The sequence below is a fragment of the Arvicola amphibius genome, chromosome 8 (assembly GCF_903992535.2).
Source record: "Arvicola amphibius chromosome 8, mArvAmp1.2, whole genome shotgun sequence".
Taxonomy (NCBI): domain Eukaryota; kingdom Metazoa; phylum Chordata; class Mammalia; order Rodentia; family Cricetidae; genus Arvicola; species Arvicola amphibius.
Window position 1 is genome coordinate 128308708 of NC_052054.1, and position 24756 is coordinate 128333463.

At 41.3% G+C, this 24756-nt stretch overlaps 1 protein-coding gene across 1 annotated transcript in view; it reads left to right on the forward strand.

The window, feature by feature from the left end:
- The window catches only part of Ndufs1 (NADH:ubiquinone oxidoreductase core subunit S1), a 39557-nt gene that overhangs the window by 6686 nt on the left and 8115 nt on the right, over positions 1 to 24756 (forward strand). The window contains exons 5-18 of the mRNA XM_038339228.2: positions 2182 to 2258; positions 3543 to 3624; positions 3713 to 3843; positions 4267 to 4452; positions 6938 to 7072; positions 7914 to 8028; positions 10073 to 10218; positions 11153 to 11281; positions 12913 to 13042; positions 14439 to 14599; positions 16824 to 16978; positions 20254 to 20429; positions 22451 to 22585; positions 22666 to 22738. Of these exons, the coding sequence (XP_038195156.1) occupies positions 2182 to 2258; positions 3543 to 3624; positions 3713 to 3843; positions 4267 to 4452; positions 6938 to 7072; positions 7914 to 8028; positions 10073 to 10218; positions 11153 to 11281; positions 12913 to 13042; positions 14439 to 14599; positions 16824 to 16978; positions 20254 to 20429; positions 22451 to 22585; positions 22666 to 22738 (1831 nt within the window). The remainder of the gene's footprint in view (positions 1 to 2181; positions 2259 to 3542; positions 3625 to 3712; positions 3844 to 4266; positions 4453 to 6937; positions 7073 to 7913; positions 8029 to 10072; positions 10219 to 11152; positions 11282 to 12912; positions 13043 to 14438; positions 14600 to 16823; positions 16979 to 20253; positions 20430 to 22450; positions 22586 to 22665; positions 22739 to 24756) is intronic.

The window sequence follows — 24756 nt, forward strand, 5'->3', positions numbered from 1 at the left end:
TAGCTTATCTGTATCTGTAGAGAAGTTCCTTTGAGGTTATGCGATTGCATTTTGGTGTACACAGCAATGCCTACAAATGAGAACAAGGTCTCTGTGTGTGTCCTTCCAAAGGGTACCTTGAAGTATCGTTCCTCAGGTTTTTAGAGACAGGTCTCTCGGGTTAGGTTAAGCTAGGCAAGCTCCAGGGATGCGCTTGTCTCTGTCTCCCCGGTGCCGGGGTTACAAGCGTGCACCACTGTGCCTAACTGTTCTGATATTGGCTTTAGGGATCAAACCTGAGTCAGTGTGCTTCTCAGGCTCACTCAACGAGCACTTTACTGACTGAGCTATCTCCTTAAATTCTAGGATTTACTAGGGCTCTTTTCCTGGTTTTTTGTTTTATTTATTTTTAATTTAAAAGCTATGTATTCATTGATTTAGTAGGAAGTGAGGTCTGGGGTGTGTGCCATGATGCACGTGTGGAAGTCGGAGGACAATTTACTGTGGTGTGGATCTTCTTTCCACCACGTGGGGCCTGGGAATCGAACTCTGGTTCTGATTTGACAGGCGCCTTTACTCACTGAGCCATCTCACTGGCCCCTGGTTTCATTTTTTTTGGGACAAAGTCTCTACCTAGTCTAGGCTGACCTCAAATTTACTATACATCACAGGCTAGTGTTGAACTCTTTAAATTTTTAAAATTTTATTTAGTGTATATATTTGTGTGCTTGTTTTCCTGCATGCCTGAGTGTATATGCACACTGGTGCACACTTGTGCGTGCATGTATATACTGCTGTTTGTGTGGAGGCCAGAGGAGTGAGTTTTCTTCTTCCACCAAGTTGGTCCTGGAGGTCTACCAAGCTTGGCAGCAAGTGCCTTTACCCACGAGCCTCCTGATTGCTAATATAGTAGGCATTAGGCACCATACCTGTACTTTTCCAGTTTTATTTTAATTTTATCATGTATGTACATGACATGTTTGCATGTGTCATGAAACGTGGTGATCAGAGGACAACTTGGTGAGATTATTCTTCTCTTTTATGTAGGTGCCAGGGTTGACTTAACAAGTACCTTTACACATTGAGCCATCTTGTCTGCCCATTTCTGGTTTTTACAGCACAAAAATGGTGATGAGGTTGAGTGTGGTGTTGTGCACCTTTAGTACCAACACTCAGGGAAGAGGCGGGTGGACCTCTGAGTTGGAACCTGGCCTGGTCTACATAGTGAGTTCCAGTCAGCACTACTACATAAGACACCACCCTGTCTTAAAAAAAAATTTAAGTAAGAATAAATTTAAAACAGACCAGAAAAAAAATTAAAAAGTAAATTCGACATAATGGTATACACTTTAATCTCAGCACTTAGGACACGAAGGTAGGTGGATCTCTGACTTTGAGGCCAGCCTGGTCTATGTAGAGAGGCCCAGAACAGCCAGGTAGAGAAACCCCGTCTCCAAAAGAAAAAGAAAAGTATTGATTTGAGTAGTAGAATATCCTTAAGGACTACTAGTGTATCTTAGCTTTTTTGGAGGTTTAATTAGCTCATAGTTTTAGAGTCTGAAAGGCCTAAATCAAGCAACTCTATTGGTAGACATTTGACTGTTATATAATATGACAGCAGAAAAGCAAGAGACTAGGGAAGGGCCTCACCTTTATTGGCAATAACCCACTTCTTAAGGGAACTGCTCCGCTCCAAGACCTGATCGCTGAGATGCCTGTGTTACTCTCGCATGTCCCAGTTGCCTCTCACTTAGTGTTGTGTCTCACACATCTTTGTATATGGCCTTTTGGGAATAAACCACTACAGTGTTTTATTTGTTTTTAAGATTAACATGAAGGGTTAGAGTATCTTATGGTTATTTAAAAAAATCTAGAAAAAATGTTATTATTGTTTGACTTTTAGAAAAGGTCTCACTGTGAAATAAAACCCTGGTTAGACTAGGCTGGCCTCAGACTTGCAGCCTATGCCTCCTGAGTGCTGAAGTTACAGGGATGAACCACTATACCTAGCTGAAAACTAAAGTCTGTTTTGAAAGATAATCTGTGCTTTTTTTTTTAATTTTCGAGGCAGATCTCAGGCTGTCATACAACTCATTGTGTATCCCAGGGCTTTCTTTTTTAATGTTCTATTAATATTTTATAATAAGCCTTAGTTATGACTAAAAATAAATACAAATATGGATTTCTCCATTGAAATTCTAGGTTGTTGCTGCTTGTGCTATGCCCGTTATGAAGGGCTGGAATATCCTGACAAACTCGGAAAAATCCAAGAAAGCCAGGTACTTTGTTCTTACTGCTGTAGATTTGTCAGGAGGAATTTATGCCTCCCCCAGATGAGGGATTTAGTATCAGCTCATGGAGAACAGCAGGTATGAGTACAATAGCAGAAATCAGCTCAGATGGTCGAGGTATTACATGGAATAGTATCAGCGTTAAACCTCGTGATGAGTAGAACCCAGGTCTTACTGAGCTGAGCTGAGTTCTTGATATATTAGTGTTTGCTCTGGGGCTCAGTGTGTGTTTATGAAGCTTGGATAAAACTAATACAGATGAGTGCTTTGCCATAGTGCTGTAATTCTAGCCCTATCTTGATTGTAAATTAATGTAGATACTTTCTGAGAATATCTTTCAGCAATTTTTAAAATCTTTATTTTGAAGATGATCTCATGTGGCCCAGGCTGGTCTCACATACTGAACTGATGATGACCTTGAAGTCTGGTCTCCCTTAGTACTAGGATTCCAGGCATAATGCCACCATACCTGAGGAATGCAGTAGTGGAGACTGAACCAAGGCTTCATGCATACTGGATAGTCATTCTAACAATACGCTACATCCTACCCCTAGCAATGTTTGAGAATCTGTATTGTTAAAATATCTTAATTTTTAAAAAGGATTTATTTATTTTTATTTTCTGTGCATTGGTATCTTGCCTTGATGCATGTCTTTGAGAGGGTGCCAGATCCCCTGGAACTGGAGTGAAAGACAATTTTGAGCTGCCATATAGATGCTGGGAATTGAACCCAGATCCTTTGGAAGGGCAGCCAGTGCTCTTAACCACTGTACCATCTCTCCAGCCCAGAAGTCATAAGATAAGCATGGTAGCACATGCCTGTAATTTTCTCAGTTGGTAGGTTGAAGCTACATGGACTACATAGCAAGACCCCGTCTTTGAAAAAAATAAAAAATGTTGCTGATGGTGGCATATGCCTCTGTTTCTATCATTTGGATGGTGTAGGCAGGAAAATCAGAATGCAGGGATGTCCTTATTGTGAGTTGGAGGTCAGCTGAGGTTCATGAGACCCTGCCTCAAAATAAATAAGTGAATAAACAAAGCCCCGAAAGTCAGTTTCCTAGGATCGGTATTTTAGTTGAAACTCTTATGAGCATGTTCAAACTGTATTTAATACTAGTTGAATACTATATGATGGCATGTCTGGAAGTCGATGTAAAGTTTATGCTCACTATAAAATAATTCTTCTGAAGGTTATTGAGCTGGACTATAGATCACCATTTTTTAGGGGTAGCTGCTTTTGTCACCCTATGTATTTGATTTTTCATACAGAGAAGGTGTGATGGAGTTCTTATTAGCAAATCACCCATTGGACTGTCCTATTTGTGACCAGGGAGGTGAATGTGATCTGCAGGTATCTAGAATAATTCTGTAAGTCTTTTTGATGAACTCATTTTAATTTCATTATAACATTAGATTGACTGTTTCATAATCTACTTAAGGACCAGTCCATGATGTTTGGGAGCGATAGGAGCCGATTTCTTGAGGGGAAACGTGCTGTGGAGGACAAGAACATTGGACCCCTGGTAAAGACTATCATGACCAGATGTATACAGTGCACCCGATGCATCAGGTAGTGTTTCTCTTCAGGAATGTCTCCATATAGTTTCATTGAATAACAACACTTGAAACTCTAGCCATCATTTAGTGGGGAAAAAGTTAGATTTTGTTTAGTTTGGTATTTTTTTTTCATATATTCTGGTAAAAGGACTATGCTAATTTGTTTTCAAACAATGCCAAATTCAGTTCAGTTTAAACCTTACAGCTGGTATTCTGAGATAACGTACCAGACTGTGTACAAACAATTTGTACAATTTTCCATTTGTGTGCCCACTTTAGTTACAGAAAAACATTAATTTTTATTTGCTTACTGTGCTCATCATTGGAAACACACTGATGCCTTTAATGTCTGGAAAGTTGTTGCCTTTGTGATTATGAGCCAGAAAGGAAATGCTGTTTTCTGGACTCAACCATTTGATAAATTCCTATTTTTTAGGTTTGCAAGTGAGATTGCAGGAGTAGATGATTTGGGCACAACAGGCAGAGGAAATGACATGCAAGTTGGCACATACATCGAGAAAATGTTCATGTCTGAATTGTCTGGGAATATCATTGATATCTGCCCTGTAGGTGCCCTGACCTCTAAGCCTTATGCCTTTACTGCCCGGCCTTGGGAAACAAGGTATTTATCTTTGCATTTTCGACAAATTTGTTTTTACAAGATTTTATTTTGTGTGTGGGGTGGGGCAAATGTGGTGCGGGTGCCCATGAACATGTGTGCAGGTGTATTTGGAGGTCAGAAGACAACGTTTGGTGTCATCTTCAGAAACATTGTCCACTTTCTTTGAGACAGGGTCTCTGGTTGGCCTAGACTGGCTGGCGAGAGTCCTTCTCCCCCTGCTTCTCCAGCACCAGGAATCCAAGCATGCACCAGCATACCAGCATTTTCACATACGTACTTACTAGACAATGGCTTTGCAGATTGAACCATGCTCCTAGCCCTGATTATTTGTTCTTAATTTTTATTTAGTGTGTGTGCTTGTGCTTGTGTCCTTGCACAGATGGGTGGGTGTGTGCTGTTGTGAACATGAGAAGGACAAGGTTTGGAAATTAGTTTTTGCCTTGTTAAGGAAGGTTTCTTCTTTCTTCCATTGTGCTGCAAAAGCCAGGCCTGCCAGCTTACAAACTCACTGTAGGAGTGCTGGGATTAGAGACGTTTACCTCTCCACCTGGCTCCTGTGTGGGGGTTCTAGGGATTAACTCAACAAGCACCTCTACTCTCTGAGCTACCTTCCTGGCCTTGTTTTTAAATTGTAGTTCACTACTTTTTATAAAATGTTCTGTGTCGTTTTCTTCCCAAATTTTAATTGATTTTGGTCTACACTTTTGTTTGCTTTAAGTAAAAAAAAAAAAAAAAAAAAAAAAAAAAATCTGTGTTACCAGGAGGCGGTGGTGCACACTTTAGTCCCAGCACTCGGGAGGCAGAGGCAGATGGATCTCTGTAAATTTGAGGTCAGCCTGGTCTACAGACCAGGACAGCCAGGGCTGTTACAGAGAAACTCTGTCTGGAAAAACAAAACAAAACAACAAAAAAAAAACACCAAAAAAGATTTGTATGTGTGTACATGTTTATATGTGGGGAGAAAGGGGTGTGTGTGTGTGTGTGTGTGTGTGTGTGTGTGTGTGTGTGTGTGTCTGATGTGAATGTGAGATGGCCTCTTTTTATGTGAGTTTGAGACGTTGTACCTCAGGTCTTTATGCGTGTGCAACCTATACCCACTGATTGAACAGTCTGGCCCAGCTCCAAAGAATGCTTTGTTGGAAGATAGCTAGTTAAATTGAAGGTAGGATAAACCTCTACAAAATTATTTATTGTTTCTTTTTCTAAGATTAAAAACTTACGTGCATATGTGCCATGCATGGTACTAGCCTTTAATGAGAAGGGAGACAGGAACAGCATCAAGCCAGACCATTAATGACTTATTTGTTTTTGTTTGAGACAGGGTCTTTCTCTGTAGCTTTGGCTGTCCTGGAATTGGTTATTGTAGACCAGAGTGACCTTGAATTCACAGAAATCTACCTGCCTCTGCATTCCAAGTGCTGGGATTACATTGTGTGCCACTTACATCTAGCTATTACAGATTTTTAACTAGTCAGGTGCACATGTGTGGAGACCAGATGTTGACAGGTGTCTTCCTGACTCTCTCTTCACTCCATTTACTGAGGCAGCTTTTCTTGCTTAGCCTGCAGCTGCCTATCAATTGCTGTCCCTACTCTGACTAGCCAGTTTTCCTGGTCCCCTCACCTAGCTCTCCATCCTCCAGAGTGCTATCTATGCTGACAAGCCCTCCTGGCTTTTCTGTGGCTGCTAGGAATCTGAATTCCTATCTTTGTGCTTGCATAACTAGTACTGTATCCACTAAACCACATTTCCAGTTCCACAAAAGTTGTTTTTAGACTATTTTTTATTTTATGTGTATGTATGTGGGTCTGAGTTATGTATGGATACTGTATGTATGCAGGTGCCTGAAGAAGCCAGAAGAGAGCATTGAATCCTTTGAAATTGGAATTGGATAGTGGTGAGCCGCCACCTGGGTGCTGGGAACCAAACTCCGGTTCTGCAAAATCAACAAGTGCTCTTAACCACTACAGCACCTCTCCAGCCCCACAGAGTAGATTTTATACATCTAAAGTAGTTTACATTTTGGTGTGTAAGTGATAAAATTTAAAAGAAAAATACTTATTTAGTGGGATTTTTATTTTATTTCCTTGTTTATTTTTGTTGAACTTCTTTCTGCTCTCGCAAATGGTTGGCTTGTAGCTGTCTTTGACGGCTAGCAGCCCAGGATGGATTAGCTGTGCTCCCGTCCAGCTGGCCGTCAGTGTGTTTCAAATCTGGAGGTGCTTGTGTTTACCGTTTTTTAGATGCAGAAAGGGAGGTAGGTCTGGAAGTGTATGTCTGTAATCCTGGCACTTGGGATGCAGAGGTCACCCTCAGTTCAGTCACTTGTCACCTAGAGCATGTGAGGGCTGCCTGCGCGTATGAGACTGTCTCAAACTGCCAAAATAAGAAGCCAAACCAAAACAGAACTGACTGGGATGTGACTAAGTAACAGAGCTCTTGTTGCTCTAGAGTCAGTGTACTAAAGGTATGTTTGTTTTCCCAGAAAGACAGAGTCCATTGACGTGATGGACGCCGTGGGGAGTAACATTGTGGTCAGCACACGGACTGGAGAGGTGATGAGGATTTTGCCACGGATGCATGAAGATATTAATGAAGAATGGATCTCTGATAAAACCAGGTACTGTCTTTATGTTTTTACAGTTGCTATAAGAATTTATGGTTTCCCTTTAGATTTATTTTATATGTGAGTGTTTTGCTCCTATGAATCTTTGATTATTACAGTGTTATGAACAGTGTGAGCCACCATGTGGGTGCTGGGGACTGAGTTCAGTTCCCCTGTGAGAATAAGAACTCCGAACCACGTAGTAATCTCTCCAGCCCTTATTGTCATTTTTAATAGAAATTTTTATGTTGCAAAATGATATAGACTATTGAAAAATCTGAATTTTTTAAAGAGAATGGGGAAAAAAAGCAACATTAATAGTTATAAATGATGGGCATAGTGGCACAAGCTTGTGGTCGAAGCTACTTGGAGGCTGAAACAGGAGGATCTGAAATTCATAGCCAACCTGGGAGACTTAGACCTTGTTTCAAAATAAAAATACAAAGGGGCTGGAGATGTAGCTTAGCTGTAGAACATTTGCCTAATAGAGTCGAGGCCCTGCTTCCCATTTCCAGTGCTCGGGGAAATAATGGAGCAAAGGGAGAGCTTTTCTTTCTCTTGGTGTAGCCTGGCTGTCCTGGAACTCTCTCTGGAGACCAGGCTGGCCTCGAACTCACAGATCCATCTGTCTCTGCCTCTGCTTTCCATGCTGGGATTAAAGGCATGTGCCACTGTGTCCAGCTAAAATAGATCTATCTCTTGCCACCATGCCTGCCTTAGGTATTTATTATTCTGTTTGACATTTTAGGTAATCTTCTCTTTAAATAAGATTTTTTTTTTTTTTTAGTTTTTAAGCATGGAAATTATAGTTGCTCCTTATCAAAATTCTGTATATTGTGTGATTTCTTTTGTCTAGATTTGCCTATGATGGACTAAAACGTCAAAGACTTACTGAGCCAATGATCAGAAATGAAAAGGGGCTTTTAACTTACACCTGCTGGGAAGATGCACTCTCTCGTGTAGCTGGAATGGTAAAAAATTGAAATATAGGATAAATAGTGTGTAGTTTCTAAGAAACAACTTTGTCATGAGAAAGGGCGTATCTTTCTCTGTCTTCCTCTTTTTTCCTTTATTTTTTCTTCCTTTATTTTATTAGACAGAACTTTCATTGTGTAGCTCCAGCTGACCAAACTGGTCTTAAACATGCAGGATCTGCTTCCCTCTGCCTTCTAAGTGCTAAGATTAAAAACACGCACCATCACACCCATTCTTCTTCTCTCTCTCTCTCTCTCTCTCTCTCTCTCTCTCTCTCTCTCTCTTTCTCTCTTGCCAAGATTTGATATTTTTGAGAGCTGTATCTCAGATAGACCAATACATTCTAGACTAACCACACGATGTCCACCTTCTACCTGTTGCGCTAGAGAAAGAGACATAATTGTTGTTCTACTAGGACACTAATGAGAAAACACAGATGGGGTGTACGGTGCCTAACCTTCCTAAAGGAAGTGATTCTGGAACAAAGCCTAAGGTTGACGTGAGCTTGGGTGTGACTCACTTGTACTAGTGTGCTTAGCGTGTGCAAAGCCCTGGATTTAGTTTCCAGCAGCCAATAAAGGAGGGTATTATATTTACACTGCCGGACGAAAGGCAGTGTAGACAAAGCAAAAGCCTAGAGGGAGTGGCAGGTACTTTAGAAGAGGCTGCATTCAGCTAAGGTAACTATAACGCCACGGTTTTCATTCTCCAGAGCTCATATTGAAGTTCCTTTGTTCCTAAGGTAGTACACACAGCATCCTGCCAAGCTAGGGTTCCTTGCCCTGGTCCCATACACTACAGCTGCTTCTCATTTTTAGACTAAGTGAGCAGTGGGACACTTTTTAGTCGTATGCGGATTGCTGGGTTTTGCTTTGCATATTGATCAGTCTGTTTTACTGATGCATTTGGCAAAGAAAATGTGTGGGGTTTTTTGTTTTGTTTTTGTTTTTCAAGACAGGGCTTTTCTGTATAATAGTCCTGGCTGTCCTGAAACTCACTCTGTAGACCAGGCTAGCCTTAAACTCACAGAAATCTGTCTGCTTCTGTCTCCTGAATGCTGGGAATAAAGACGTGCACCACTATCGCCTGGCTGAAAATGTGTAATTCTTAAAATATAGGAAAAACTTAGAATATGTATAGTTTGGCTTTAATATTATGTTAACAAAAAAGCCTATAAAGCTTATAATCTGCTTCACTGACAAGAACTGTTAGGAATATGTTTATTAGAAATAGATATAATTAAGTGGTTCATTGCACTCAAACCCTAAATATATTAAATTGAGAACTCCTAAGTTATTTCAACAGTCATATGCTAATTAATTTGATCCAGCAGCAAAAGAAAGGGTTAAAACTCTGTTACTTGCTAATAGCTTTGAAATAGCTAATAGTCTTTTAAATTTATGTTTTATATTTGCTCCCCTTTTTTATTTCTTAAATGTTTTTAATGGAATAAAATTGCACGGCTTCCGTTTTCTCCCTCCAGGCCGTCCCCTGTCACTCTTCCTCAAGTCCTTCCCATCCCTTTCCACCCTCTAGTTGGTAGCCATTTTCTTTTGTTGTTGAAAATAATTTTCATACAATGTATTTTAATCTTAAACTGGGCATGGTGGTGAACACCTTCCCAGCACTTGGGAAGGCAAAGGCAGGTCAACTTCTGAGTTCAAGACCAGCCTGGTCTGCAGAGCAAGTTCCAGGACATCCAGGGCTATTCAGAGAAACCCTGTCTTAAAAAACAAACAGAAAGAATCTGTCTTTTCTATGGTGTTCTCTGAGCTGTAGATGCAGGAGCCATGATGTAGATGTATCTGTTGTGCCTGGGGTCTCCTTGATCTGTTGATCTCGGCATTCTGTCCAGTTGCTGTTTCTAAGAGGGGCTCCTCTGATGTGGGGTGGTAGCTACACCTAGCCAGGCAAGAGGACTGATGTGTCCCAATGTGTAGTTCTCTTCTGATACTTGAAAATGACTTGTTTTATTTTCTGAACAATTATGGTCTTGGCTGACTGTAGGTTCGTCAGTGACGCCCCTTTGTCTTTTTATAGTTACAGAGCTTCCAAGGCAAGGATGTGGCAGCAATTGCAGGTGGCTTGGTGGATGCTGAAGCCTTAGTAGCTCTGAAAGATTTGCTTAATAAAGTAGACTCTGACAACTTATGCACTGAAGAGATCTTCCCCACCGAAGGAGCCGGGTGAGAGACTATAAGCCGTGCTCCAGGCTGCTGCTTTCGGTTTTATTTAGTTAGTTAGTTAAAGATTTATTTATTTATTTATTTATTTGGTATACAGTAGTCTCAGTATTCTGTCTGCATGTGTGCCTGCGGGCCAGAAGAGGGCACCAGATCTCATTACAGATGGTTGTGAGCCACTATGCGGTTGCTGGGAATTGAGCTCAGGACCTTTGGAAGAGCAGGCAGTGCTCTTAACCACTGAGTCATCTCTCCAGCCCTTTATTTTGTTTTTTGGGTCTCATGTATCTCAGGCTGATCTTGAACACAGGAACTTTCTGTTCTTTACCTCCCAGTGCTTGGATTAAAGATGAGTGCTTCCGCATTCAGCCATCATCTAGTTACACAGAGCAGCCGCCTCTGTGACATCAGTGCTCAGTTTCCGACACGCTGCAGTTCTCTAACATACCCGTGTGCTTTGACATATAAAGTAGAAAGGGCTGTTTGAGAAGAGGAAGATGACAGGAATGGGGGTACTGAGTGGTGCATGTGCCTAGATTCCACTCTACACGTGTATGAAAACAGGATTCTATACCCATTCAGTGTAGTTAATATATGGTAATAAAAGACTTCAATAAATTAAACAAATGCCAGAATTGTAGAATACAGTCACTGGTGTAAATATTGTAAGTTTGGTTTCATCTAGACACAGCTGTGTGGCATGGTGGCTGACGTGCTTGGAGGGTTGAGAGGGACTCAAGTTCCAGGCCAGCTTGGGCTGAAAAGTGAGGCCTTATTTCCTAAACAAAAGTCAGGCTTGTGGCGCATGCCCTGGGGTTACGGTAGTAGGCAATGGATTCCTAGCATGTGTTAACTTATGTACGCATTTTAGCGTGTATTAGGTTCTCTTTCAGAGTTTCTGATCTTCTCAAGCTTGAGCCATGTGTTACACTTTTAGCACAGATTTACGCTCCAATTACCTTCTCAATACTACGATTGCTGGTGTGGAAGAGGCAGATGTTGTTCTTCTAATTGGCACAAATCCACGGTTTGAGGCACCGCTATTTAATGCTAGAATTAGAAAGAGGTAAGTAACTTAATCCTCGTGTAATAAGAATTTTGAAAATATGTGATTGTTTTTGTATATATAATATATTTTAGGTGGTTCCGACTAAGTGTTAACTGTGTGGTTCTAGAGGAAGATTCCTAACAGATTCACTCTACCCTCCCTCCTTGTCTTTCAGTTTATTTTGTTAGTGTTTTCTTTTCTTTTGAGTTGGTCTGGCCTGGAACTCACAGAGCTCAGTCTGCCTCTGCCTCTGCCTCTTGAGTGCTGGGATTAAAGACATGTACCAACCCATCTGGCTTCCTTGTTATAGAGACAAGGTCTCATGTGGCCCAGGCTAGCCTCAAGCTTACTGTAAATCAGAGTGAACCTTGAACTCCTAATCTTCCTGCCTTTACCTCAAGTGCTGGGATTATAGGCAGGTGCTACCACACCTGGCCCTATATATATATATATTTTTTTTTTTTTAATTTATTTTTGTTTTTCAAGACAGGGTTTTTCTGTGTAGCCCTGGCTGTTCTGGAACTCACTCTGTAGACCAGATTGAACTCAAACTCAGAGATCCGCCTGCCTCTGCCTCCTGAGTGCTGGGATTAAAGGTGTGTGCTACCACTGCCTGGCTACTTTTTTTTTTTATTATTAAAAACAAGGTTTCATGATGTAGTCAAGCCTTGAACTTTCAGTGAAATTAAGGTTGAACTGGACCTCCTGATCCTTCAGCTTCCACCTCTGTCTCCCTGAATCACAGGCCTGTTTGTTTGAATTTTATTTCATGTGTATATGTATATGGACGTGAACATGCTATATACATATGTATACATGGTGTAGTGTGCCTGTGATAATCAGAGGACAGCTTCAGGAGTTAGTGTCCTCCTACCAAATGGATCCCAGGAATTGAATGGCAAGTGCCTTATCCTGTAGGGCTGTCTAGCCAGCCCACCCCGTATTTTCTTTTGTCTTCTGGTTGGTGGTTGGTAGGGCTTACATTCAAGGCTTACCTTGTAGACTAGGTAAGTACCTGCCAGCCGAGCTGTGTGCCATGCCCCATCTCTTAGAGCAGTTTCCTCCTTGTCCGGTGGCCTAGAGTCACACATTCACCCCTTTACTGCCTGTGCTAGCACAGGCAAGTTCTTGTGTAGAATGCCTTCCACTTGTGCTGTAGACACTTTCCACGGGGTGAACATGTGTGTGTTGGCTCGTCTGGGAGATGCTGAGAGTGAAAGGGGGGTCAGTACTTCAGGGTAACAGCTGAGTGAGCACCGCTCCCCAGCCTTACAGTTGGTGACTGCTCTCAGACAGCGCCACAGGGCCCCGCTGTAAGAGTGAAGAAATGACAGTTTATTTTCATGACTCTGAGAAATAAACGATTCTGCCATAAAAATACTGTGAAATGTAACCTACAGGTCAGTTTTTCTAAAATAGTCTTTGTTTACATTGAACTTGTACTTAGGATTCCTATACAGCATATCTGTTCCCTGCATTGTTTATGCATTTTTACAATACTCTAATTTTGAAAGGTGCACATGATATTATATCTGTTAAGATTAAGTATTAGGTGAGTTCTTTTGTGCTTTTGACATTTTGTGACTCAGAATTGTGAGACCAAGGACTCTTCTTAACTTATTTGACTCCAAAAATTGTTTTTGTTTCAGTTGGCTTCATAATGACTTAAAAGTGGCCCTCATAGGTAGTCCAGTGGACCTCACTTACAGATACGACCACCTAGGAGACTCTCCGAAAATCCTGCAAGACATTGCTTCTGGGAGCCATCCATTCAGCCAGGTGCTTTAAGTTATACATGTCTACTATTGTTGGGTTTTGATGATTATTTCTGTTTATTTATTTTTATGTGCATTGGTTTGGGTTTTATGTTGTTGTTGTTGGTGGTGGTGGTGGTGTTTTGCAACAGGGTTTCTTTGTGTAGCTTTGGAGCCTGTTCTGGAACTCGCTCTGTAGACATCCGCCTGTCTCTGCCTCCTGAGTGCTGGGATTAAAGGCTGTGCCACCACTGTCTGGCTGTGCATTGGTATTTTGCTTCCATGTTTGTCCATGTTGGAGGTCCAGATCCCCTGAAACTGGAGATACAGACAGTGGTGAGCTGCCATGTGGATACTGGGCATTGAATCCAGGTCCTCTGGAAGAGCAGTCAGTGCTCTTAACTGCTGAGCCATCTCTCCAGCCCTGCTTCTTAAGTCTTTCTTTTATTTTTGTTTTAAGTGTATGAATATTTTGCTTGCCTACGTGTTTATCTACTGCTTGCAAGTCTGGTGCCCAGAGAGGTCAGAAGAGGGCTGGAACTGGAGTCACAGATAGTTGTGAGCTGCCAAACAAGAGTTCCCGTCCCTCTCCAAGTTCTGAGCCATCTCTCTGGTTCCTTTAATTTATTGTATTTTGTTTGTTTGTTTTGAGACATGGTTTCTCAGAGTCAGCAGCCCTGACTCTCCTGGAATTTGCTTTGTAGACCAGGCTGGCTTCAAACTTACAGAGATCCACCTGCCTCTGCCTCTCCTAGGATTAAAGGTGTGCTCCACCACCAGCCAGCTGTTTTATTGCCTTTATACTATTGTATTGTTCTTCCCACCAAGCCTGTAGTTTGCTATCCTCTGGAAACTCACCCCTTGTTCTGTGGTGAAGCAGTCTTTGCTGCTTCCCTGCATTCTCTTCTGTCTGGGACTTAGCGACTATAGGAAGTGTAGGCAGTGACACTTGAGCTTCAGTTCTTCTTCTGTGTTCTAAAATTGATACTTTTTGTTTGTTAGGAATAGGGTCTTGATTTGTAGCTCTGGCTGGCCTCAAACCTTTTACTTCTGCTTCCCAAGTGCTGAGATTACAGGCAGGGGTCACCACACCTGGGTCTTCAGTACCATTTGAGTATCTGTAGGGCCACTCTCCCTACAGATGGTAAGGTTGTTGCAACTTACCATATTCATTCCAGCCAAAGGATACTTGGCTAGGATTTTTATTCCCAATGCTTACTTTTGTAAAATATTGAGCTTTTTCACAGTGCATTGGCAAGATGTTTTTATTAACTCAGATATTGTTAGGTAAATTAATGATTCTTCATGTTAGATTCCCAAACTTGGAAGAACACGTAAATGCAACTATGGTTAGATTGTTTAGCTTATACTTGGAATGTTTTAAGGTCACGGCTCTTTTTTTTGTTTTGTTTTTTTAATAGGTCTTAAAGGAAGCTAAGAAACCCATGGTGGTTTTAGGCAGCTCCGCACTCCAGAGAAATGATGGAGCAGCAATTCTTGCAGCTGTGTCCAGCATTGCACAAACGGTTCGGGTGACGAGCGGTGTTTCTGGAGACTGGAAAGTTATGAATATTCTACATAGGTTTGTCTATTGCTTTACATACTAGACGATTCAAGGTGTGTGTGTGTGTGTGTGTGTGTGTGTGTGTGTGTTCATTCCTGACAGACTTGTCATGGTTGTTTGGACAGGCAGCCTTTAGAAAAATTCTTTAAAAAGAATGTAAGTTAGCCAGGTGGTGATGGCGTATACTTTTAATTCCAGCACTTGGGGGCAGAGGCAGGAGGACGTCTGTGAGTTTGAGGCCAGCCTGGTCTAAGAATGAGTTCCAAGACAGCCAGTGCTACACAGAGAAACTCTGTCTCAAAAAAAACAGAAAAATTACAGTGAGTCCTCTGACTTTGATTAAATGGAAAAATATAATCTGAGAATTTAGCTAAGGAGATTTTTTTTTGTAAACTCCAGTATGCTAATTTATTTTAAGAAAGCTGAAAAAGACAAAGTGTGACAATTAAATTATTTCACAATTTGAAAATGCTCGCTGTTGCTATTTTAGTTCCTTTCCTTCTAGTCTTTTTTCCCTATATGATTGTTTTTAGTTTTATATTTGAAATCATACTTTGTCTATAAATTTTGTGTCCTGATTTAACTTATTTTTATTACCATATAAGAATTTTCACCTACAATTGGAAATTCTTTATGGACTCTTTTCTTTAAAAACTTCTTTTTTCCAGCTGGGCATGGTGGCATGCACCTTTAATCCCAGCTCTCAGGGTTAAAGTTAGGGCTAGGGTGAGGAGGCAGATCTCTGTGACAGCCGGGTCTACAAAGCAAGTTCCTGGACAGCCAGGGCTGTTACACAGAGAAACCATATCTTGAAAAACAAAACAAAAACCCCAAACTCCAAAGAATATTATACAATATATTTTGATCATATTCTTTCCTCTCCCCAGCTCCTACCAGGTTCTCCCCACTTCCCGGCTCACTCTGCTTCATGTCTCCCCCTCCCCAAAAGAAGGCAAGACAGATAAAAACCAGTGACAAAAAATACCAGGATAAAACAAAAGACGCTAATAGTTATTTACTATAACAATATATAACACTCATCTTTTTCTTATAGCATGCTCTAAGGTTTTTTTACATGCATACACCAAGATTCACCTTCCTCTGCCTCCCAAGTACTGGGATTAAAGGCGTGCGCCACACTGCTCTGCAAATTTCTAGCGACTTTTAATTCTGTGAGTGACTGGGGTGTAGTTTAGTGGTGTAAATTGCAAGCCTTTGGTTTCCATTCTTAGCTCAAAATTAAACAAATTAAGCAGCGATAACACAGGTAACTGAGCTTTAATACCTCCTTAGGTTATAAGACTGGACTAGTCAGAGCTGTTTTGTATGTTTCTACTAGTTTTAGAAGGGTTGTTGCTTTGAGCCTCTTTCTTAGGAGATATTTTCACTGAAACAAACAATAGTTGTAGGAAACAGTTCTATAAAGGTAGATTCCAGTTTGTATATATCTGTAGTAATGGTTTTCCAAGAATGACTGTTTCACACCCCTGCCTCCCACCCCTGTGTTGTGTGTGTGTGTGTTTCATTTGTTTTTCAGAAAGGGTCTCACTATGTAGCTCTGTCTGGCCTGGAACTTTCTGTGTAGATCATGCTAATCTAGAACTAGGAGATTCAACAGCCTCTGGTTCCTAAATGCTGGTATTAAAGACATGTACTTGCATACCCCCCGTTTTTTTTTTTTTTTTCCTTTTTGAGACAGGTTCTTACTGTATCTTTGGATAGCCCTGAACTTGCTATGTTGCCCCCACCAGATTTGCCTCAAATTTGCAGAGTTCTTCATATCTCTGACCCTTGTAACTGGAATTACCAGCATCATCCCTACTTGAATTATTGTTTTATCAATAGTTTTAATTTCTCCCTTTTACTTTTTTTCTTCCTTTGAGATAAGATCTTGCTCTGCAGTCTAGACTGACCTTGAACTCACTGTGTAACTTAGACTAAATATCTTCCTAAAGATCCCCTGCTGGGACTATGGTGATGTGCCGCCACCCCTAGCTCCCTTTTGATTTTTGAAAGCCTGTGACTTTGTTCTGATGACTGTTGTTTTATGTCTCACTATGTTGAGTGTAACCATTTACAGTTGGCTTAAAGTCTCCATAATCACTCCATTATGCATCTTATATTTAAGTAGGTAAGAATTGTATATAAAAGAAACTACAAATTATTCCCGTGTAATTACCCAAATTGAATTACTTATACTGGAAATGCTGCATGTATTTGAAATTCCACAATTGTTTTATAGGATTGCAAGCCAGGTAGCTGCTTTGGACCTTGGCTATAAACCTGGGGTAGACGCAATTAGGAAGAACCCTCCCAAAGTGCTGTTTCTTCTGGGAGCAGATGGAGGTTGTATCACACGACAGGATCTGCCCAAGGATTGTTTCATTATTTACCAAGGCAAGTAACACCGTGGCACCAGAAACAAAAGAGAGTCATACATGGTGTATATTAAAAGCTACTTAATACACACAATTTCTGCTTTGAATGGCCGTTCTAACTGTATAAAAGTTCATTGAAATGTATAGATTTTGGATCTGATTAATTAGAGTGTGACTTTTTTTTATTTGCAAGTATTTTATAGTAAACCTCATTTTAGAAATCAAAACAAACAAAATCTGTTTGTTATATAGAGGGTGACATATTCCTATGGTCCAGCCCAGCGAGGATGAGACAGGAAGAAGAGGGTTTGAGGTATTCTTTAAAAGCCATCATAGGTTTTACTGTAATGACACTGCTAATAAAAGCTACCTGTCGGGCTGGAGATAGGGATCCGCAGTCACGGGCACTGACTGCTCCTCAGATAGCCTGGATTCGATTTCAGACACCAGCATGGCAGCTCACAACCGTCTGTTACTCCAATCCAGCGGCTCCAACACCCTCTTCTGACGTCAGAGGTCACTAGGCATGTGTGTGGTGCAAGACACACTTACAGACAAAATACCTGTACACAAAATAATTTTTAAAAAATTTAAAAGCCGGGCGGTGGTGGCGCTCGCCTTTAATCCCAGCACTTGGGAGGCAGAGGCAGGCGAACCTCTGTGAGTTCGAGGCCAGCCTGGTCTACAAGAGCTAGCTAATTCCAGGACAGGCTCCAAAGCTACAGAGAAACTCTGTCTCGAAAAAACAAAAAACAAACAAAAAAAATTTAAAGATTTCTTGCCTGGAATTACTTAATAAATAAGGAGCAGTGGTGACCTGAATGCTCAGTAGCAGGACTGGCTAAAGTTGGCTCACTCGTGACGAGGGTGGTAGACTTGAGTAGCAGTCCTGTCTTCAGGAAGCTGAGGTGGGAGGTCACTTAGGACAACATAAGACGCTATCAGAATATTTAGCATTATTACTTAATAATAACAACAATAATAAACTATTATTAGTGTCTATAAGGGAAAAGAACTGTAATAGTGCAAAATATTTCTTATAATTTTGTCTTTGAAACAAGGTCTTATATAGCTCAGGTTGGCCTCTAACTCAATACATAGCGGAGGATGACCTTGAACTCCTGATCCTTTAGCCTCCACCTTCCAAGTACCACCATGCCTGACTAAACTGTAAAGTTTAACTAATCCCTTGGATTCTGTATGACAGGAAATCATGTGGAGCGTTTACACAGAACTTGTACATGCGTTTTCATGCTTGGTGAGTGTTCTTCACCTCAGATGTAGCTCCCTGTAGACCCTGGTTGTGGAAGAAAAGGGTCTTAATATAGCCCGGGCCGGCCCTGAACTCATGAGCCTCATGTTCTGCCTCCAGGTCCTGGGAATTACAGGTGTGTACCATGTCTGACTTATGTAAATTAAGTTACGGCCGACTTAGCGAGAGGCTAAGGAATACATAAGTAGACAGTTAACATGGCATGCTGATTTTCTGTATTTGACGCATTCTTTTGAACTCCCACTTGTAAATGTAATTATGTTTCCCTAGAGTAAATAGTGCATTGTATATTCCTGGATAATTAAAATTGCAGCAGAGGCTTTTATTTTATTGTATACATGAACATAATTTATAGTAGGTATTTTATTTTTATTACCATAAAAATTATACAGGTGCTGGAGAGATGGCTCAGCAGTTAAGAGCACTTGAATCTCGGTGTCCACATGGTAGCTCTCAGTTTTCTGTAATTCCAGGTCCAGGGTATCTAACAACTTCTCTGGCCTCTGTAGGCATCAGCATACATGTGGTGCACAGACATATATGCAGACAAACATACATACACACAAATCTTATTTTAAAAAATTATTATATAACATTTTATGCCAGTGGTGGCACACGCTTTTACCCCAGCACTTCGGAGGCTAAGGCAAGTGGATCTCCTGAGTTTGAGGTCAGTCTGATCTACAGAAAGAGTTCCAGGACAAGCTACTGCTAAGCAGAGGACTCTGTCTCAAAACAACCAAAGAAAAAAAAATTATGTTTTTAGTTAATATAATTAGTTGGTACTAAACAAAATGACTAAACTAAAATATTGTTTTACTGCTTCCTAGGGGTAGTCAATTTGATACGCACATCTTTTTTCTTCTTTCTTTTCTCCTGAGGTAGAATCTCTAGTAGCCTAGTTTGACCTCAGACTTGATGTGTAGCCACGGATGACCTTGAACTCCTGATTGTCAAGGTCGTAGGCTTGCGGCACCACATGGCACCACATCCGGCTAGCATAGTATGCATTGTCTTGCTGGGCAGTGGTGTAGCACGCCTTTGATCCCAGCACTTGGGAGGCAGAGGCAGGTGAATTGGTGAGTTCGAGGCCAACCTGGGGTCCACAGGACTGGCTCCATAGCTACTGGGAAACTCTGTCTTGAAACGCCTCTCAAAAATGTATTGTCCTTAAGGACTCTAAGAGAGACATACAAGGACCTAATTAATCTACATGGGAAGTAGAAAAATACAAGATATCCTAAGTCAATTGGGAGCATGGGGCCCTTGGGAAAGGGTTGAGAGGGGGTAGCGGCAGGGAGGAGAGCAGAGAAAAATGTAGAGCTCAATAAAGATCATTACAAAATTTAAAAAAGTATTGTCTTAATAAGTTTTTGGATTTTGGGGAAGGAGTTTATTGGGTTTGGCGTTTGGATTTTTATCTGTACAGCCTGATGGTCCTGGAATAAACTCTGTAGACCAGGCTGACATTGAACTTGGAGATCCGCCTGCCTCTGCCTCCTGAGTGCTAGGACTAAAGGCATGTGCCACCACCGCCCAGTTTGAACTACCTTCTCATTCTCATTTTAAACCTATGAAAGTGTCTGAGCATGGTGGTGCACGCCTTTGATCCCAGCGCTCAGGAGGCAGAGGCAGGTTGATCTCCAAGTTCGAGGCCAACTTGGTCTCTAGAGCGAGTTCCAGGACAGCCAGGCCTACACAGAGAGAAACCTTGTCTCAAAAAAAAAAAGTATAGTTCAGTGGTAAATAGTTTGCATGAGGTGATTTGGTATCCAGAGCTACAAAAATAGTAATGAGAATTACAAAGGAGGTATGTTTGCAGTCTTCACATATAGTAGTGACCAGTATATATTGAGTTGGTTTGTTGATGGCCGTAGGTTCTAAGACGTGGTCTGAGCTGTAATTCACACTGACCTCAAGATTCTTCTGCCTTGGCCCCAGGTACTGGGTTACAGTTGTGTACTGCTACTTTGCTAATACAGTTTTTATTGAAATGCGGCTCCCCGTTTTTCTCCTCACAGGACATCATGGTGATGTTGGTGCTCCCATAGCTGATGTTATTCTCCCTGGGGCTGCCTACACAGAAAAGCCTGCTACTTACGTCAACACTGAGGGTAGAGCCCAACAAACCCGAGTAGCAGTTACTCCTCCTGGCTTGGCAAGAGAAGACTGGAAAATCATAAGAGCTCTCTCAGAGGTATTATTTTTGAGGCATTTCTTTGAAGTAATTTTATTCGGTAAGCAGCTGGAGACGTAGCTCGATTGGTATTGTGCTTGCATGCAGTCCTAGGTTCAGTAAATTCTTGTACATAATTTATAGTGCTGGAGATAGACCAGGGCTTCAGCAGATACTAGGCAGGAGCTTTGCGCTGAGCTACATCTTCATTCACTAAGACATGTCATAGTGATGCTGCTTCAGGGATGCTAGACATGTTAGCTTGTTAAAATGATTTTCAAAGCCGGGCGGTGGTGGCGCACGCCTTTAATTCCAGCACTCGGGAGGCAGAGGCAGGTGGATCTCTGTGAGTTCGAGGCCAGCCTGGTCTACAAGAGCTAGTTCCAGGACAGGCTCCAAAGCTACAGAGAAACCCTGTCTCGAAAAACCAAAAAAAAAAAAAAAAAAAAATGATTTTCAAAGTCACGGAAAGTTTTCCTCTAGAATGAGGGAGGGTTGCATAACCTGGTAGTATAGGAGAGAAGGCCTTCAAAAAATTAAGTATTAAAACAGGAATAGGTATTTAGCCTAGCATCATCTCTTTAAGTGCTGACTTCAGAACCATGCACTTGTTAAGAACTTTCTGTACTATGGAGCAACATTCTGCAGATAAATATGGTGGCATCTTATGAATTAGAGTTTTTGACATACGTATTCCACACCTGATGTTTCCATGAAAAGTGTGTCTGGATTGGACGGATGGCTCAGTGGTTAAGAACATTGGCTGCTCTTCCAGAGGTCTCGGGTTTAATTCCCAGCACCCACATGGTGACTCACAATGATCTGCAACTCATTTTAGGAGATTTATCACACTTTTCTGGCTTCCTTAGAGATCAGACATGCACGTGGTTCACAGATATGCACACAGGCAAAACACATACACAAAAAAGTAATAATGAATAAATAATTTTTAAGAAGAAAGGAAAAATTTGTCTGCTAAAAGATACTAATAAAGGTTTTTTTCCCTTTTAGTAATACCTCATTATTTCACCATAGTTGCAATTATAAATTATTTTTGCCCCCGTTTTTGGTGCTAGAGATTGAGCCCAGTCTGATGTACATACTAGGTTCCCTCTCGAGATAGAGTTTCTCTGTGTTCTCTGGAATACGATCTGCAGACCATGCTGGCCTCAAACTAAGAGTTCCACCTGCCTCTACCTCCCAAATGCAAGGATTAAAGGTCTGAGCTGTAGCAGGCTTTCTTTGGGGCCACCAGCCAGTGCCCAAATTATGGAATAAAGACTTTTAGTTATGAAGGCTCAGTCTTAGCTTTAGCTCATATTTTTGCTATCCTCTCCCCCCTTTTCTTTTAAGATGGGGTTTCTCTGTATCTTTGAGCCTGTCCTGGAACTTGTTCTATAGACCTGTCTCTATAGACCTGTCTCGGCCTCCTTAGTGCTGGGATTAAAGGCCTGTGCCACCACCACTGACTTTTTTTGCTATCTCTTATAATTTAAATTAACCTGTGTCACTTTATATGCATCTTACCTTGGAGCTTTTTACCTTTGGCTGGCCCTGGCCCTGGGCCGGCCGGCCTGCCTGCGCCTCTCTCTCTCTCTCTCTCTCTCTCTCTCTCTCTCTCTCTCTCCCCTCTTTGTTTTCTTCACCCTTTGTGCCTAGATATCTCCTCCTCTTATTCTGTGTCTGCTAGCCCTACCTGTCCCTCTACTGTCTGGCTATTGGCCATTCAGCTTTTTATTAGACCAATCAGATGCCCTAGGCAGGCAAAGCAACACATCTTTATATTGTTAAACACATGTAATATTTCAAAACCCTGTGCTACCTTGCCACGCTAAGTGACATTTATTTATTGTATTGGGTCATGGGCTGTGTGTGCTGCAGCATGTATTTGCAGGTTTAAAGGGCGTCCCGAGGGTGTCTGCCCTCTCCCTGCACCCAGTGGGTCCTAAGGCTTGACACCAGGTAGCTGGAGTCATTTTGGCTGCCCCAGTTCTGACACTGCAGGGTAGAGTTGTATGTCCTGATAGGTCTGATCTGTGCAGATTGCAGGTGTCACTCTTCCGTACGAGACTCTGGATCAAGTGAGGAACCGTCTAGAAGAGGTCTCTCCTAATCTTGTTCGATATGATGATGTTGAAGGAGCTAATTACTTTCAGCAAGCAAGTGAGCTTGCCCAGGTAAAGCTTGCCTGTGGACAGTTTTCCTAATGGTGTATATCTTGGCGCAATAGTACTGATTTTCTGTCTTATTTTTTCAGCTGGTGAACCAGGAACTTCTTGCTGACCCACTTGTTCCACCTCAGCTTACTATAAAAGACTTCTATATGACAGGTAAGTAGATCTGAGTTTGACTACCGACTACCCAGAGAGAACGAGAGGGCCTGCTTTATCTTTATAGCTGTTTGTGCTTGGCACTGTTTGCTACTAATCTGAGGATTTTGTGATTTTACATTTATTTGTGTGTGAGCAAGCATATACTCACCGTGAAGAGTGTGCGCTCAGGGGACAATCTGTGGGAATCCAACTCAAATCATCAAGCTTGGTGGCAAGCACCTTGGTTCACCAAGCCACCTCACTGGCCTCTAATCTGAATTGTCAAACATTAAAACTAATGGAATTTAAGAGACAGGACTGGGGCTGGAAGCTCATTGTACATTAAGCATGGGCACTATACCCCTAGTCTTCTAATTTTTTAAGTGCTTGTGACATGTAAGCAAAGTTTAACACCCAAAAGGGTTAGCAGATTTTTAAATGTAAAATTTTACTATTATAAGAAAAACTACTGAACAGAAATTTAGGCACAATTTTTTAAAGTACTAAAAATACTCTCAAGGTTTATCTGAAAATTATAGATGAAATATTCAAAATATTTAAATATGAAGTATATTAAATGGGGCTTCTGAGGTAAATTGATAGAATTTTTGTTGGTTGTTTTTTAAGACAGGATTTCTCTGTGAAACAGTCTAGGCTATACTGGAATTTGCTTTATAGACCAGACTGGCCTGGAACTCACAGAAATCCACCTGTATCTGCCTCCCAAGTGTTGGGATTAAAGGTGTGCATCACCACCACCCAGAAGAAATTTTTTAAGAAATATAGACGTGTAACAGGCTTTCTTTTGGGCCACCAACCAGCTCCCGAATCCTGGCGCGATGACTTACTATTAGTTATGGATGCTGGGCCTCACCTTATGTGTGTCCCACTAGCCTGTATAACTTAACCTGTTTAACCTACAGTTTGCTTTGGAACTCTTTACCTTTCTTTCCTTTATTTTTTCCATCTTTTTTTTTTTTTTAATTGAGTGCTACATTTTTCTCTGCTCTTTTCCCTGCCTCCACCCTCCCCCATCAATCCTTCCCCAAGGTCCCCATGCTCCCAATTTACTCAGGAGATCTTGTCTTTTTCTACTTTGTACTTCCCATGTAGATTAGATCTATGTAGGTCTCTCTTAGTGTCCGCATTGTTGTCTAAGTTCTCTGGGATTGTGGTTTGTAGGCTGGCTTTCTTTGCTATGTGATAATTGTCTTTCTGTGTCTTAAGTTACCTCACTTAAAATAATGTTTTCTAGCTCCATCCATTTTCCTGAAAAATTCAGGAAATTTTGTAGTGTAGTACTCCATTGTGTAAATGTACCACATTTTCCTTATCCTTTCGAGGGGCATTTAATTTGTTTCCAGGTTCTGGCTATGACAAACAAAGCTCCTGTGAACATAATTGAGCACATGTCCTTGTGGTACGATTGAGCACCCTTTGGATATATACCCAAAAGTGGTATTACTGGGTCTTGAGGAAGATTGTTTCCTAATTTTCTGAGAAATTGCCACACTGACATCCAAAGGGGCTATACCAGCTTGCATTCCCACCAGCAATGCAGAAGTGTTCCCTTTTCCCCACAACCTCTCCAGCATAAGTTGTCATCAGTGTTTTGATCTTGGCCATTCTTACAGGTGTAAGATGGAATCTCAGAGTTGTTTTGATTTGCATTTGTCTGATGACTAAGGGTGTTGAACATTTCCTTAAGTGTCTTTCAGCCATTTTAGATTCCTCTGTTGAGATTTCTCTGTTTAGGTCTGTACTCCATTTTTTTAAATTGGATTATGTGTTCTTTTGGTGTCCAATTTCTTGAGTTCTTTGTATATTTTGGAGATCAGACCTCTGATGTGGGTTAGTGAAGATATTTTCCCATTCTGTAGGCTGTCGTTTTTGTCTTGTTGACCGTGTCTTTTGCTTTACAGAAGGTTTTCAGCTTCAGGAGGTCCCATTTATTAATTGTTTCTCTCAGTGTCTGTGCTGCTGGGGTTATATTTAGGAAGTGATTTTTTTGTGCCAATGCATTCAAGTCTACTTCC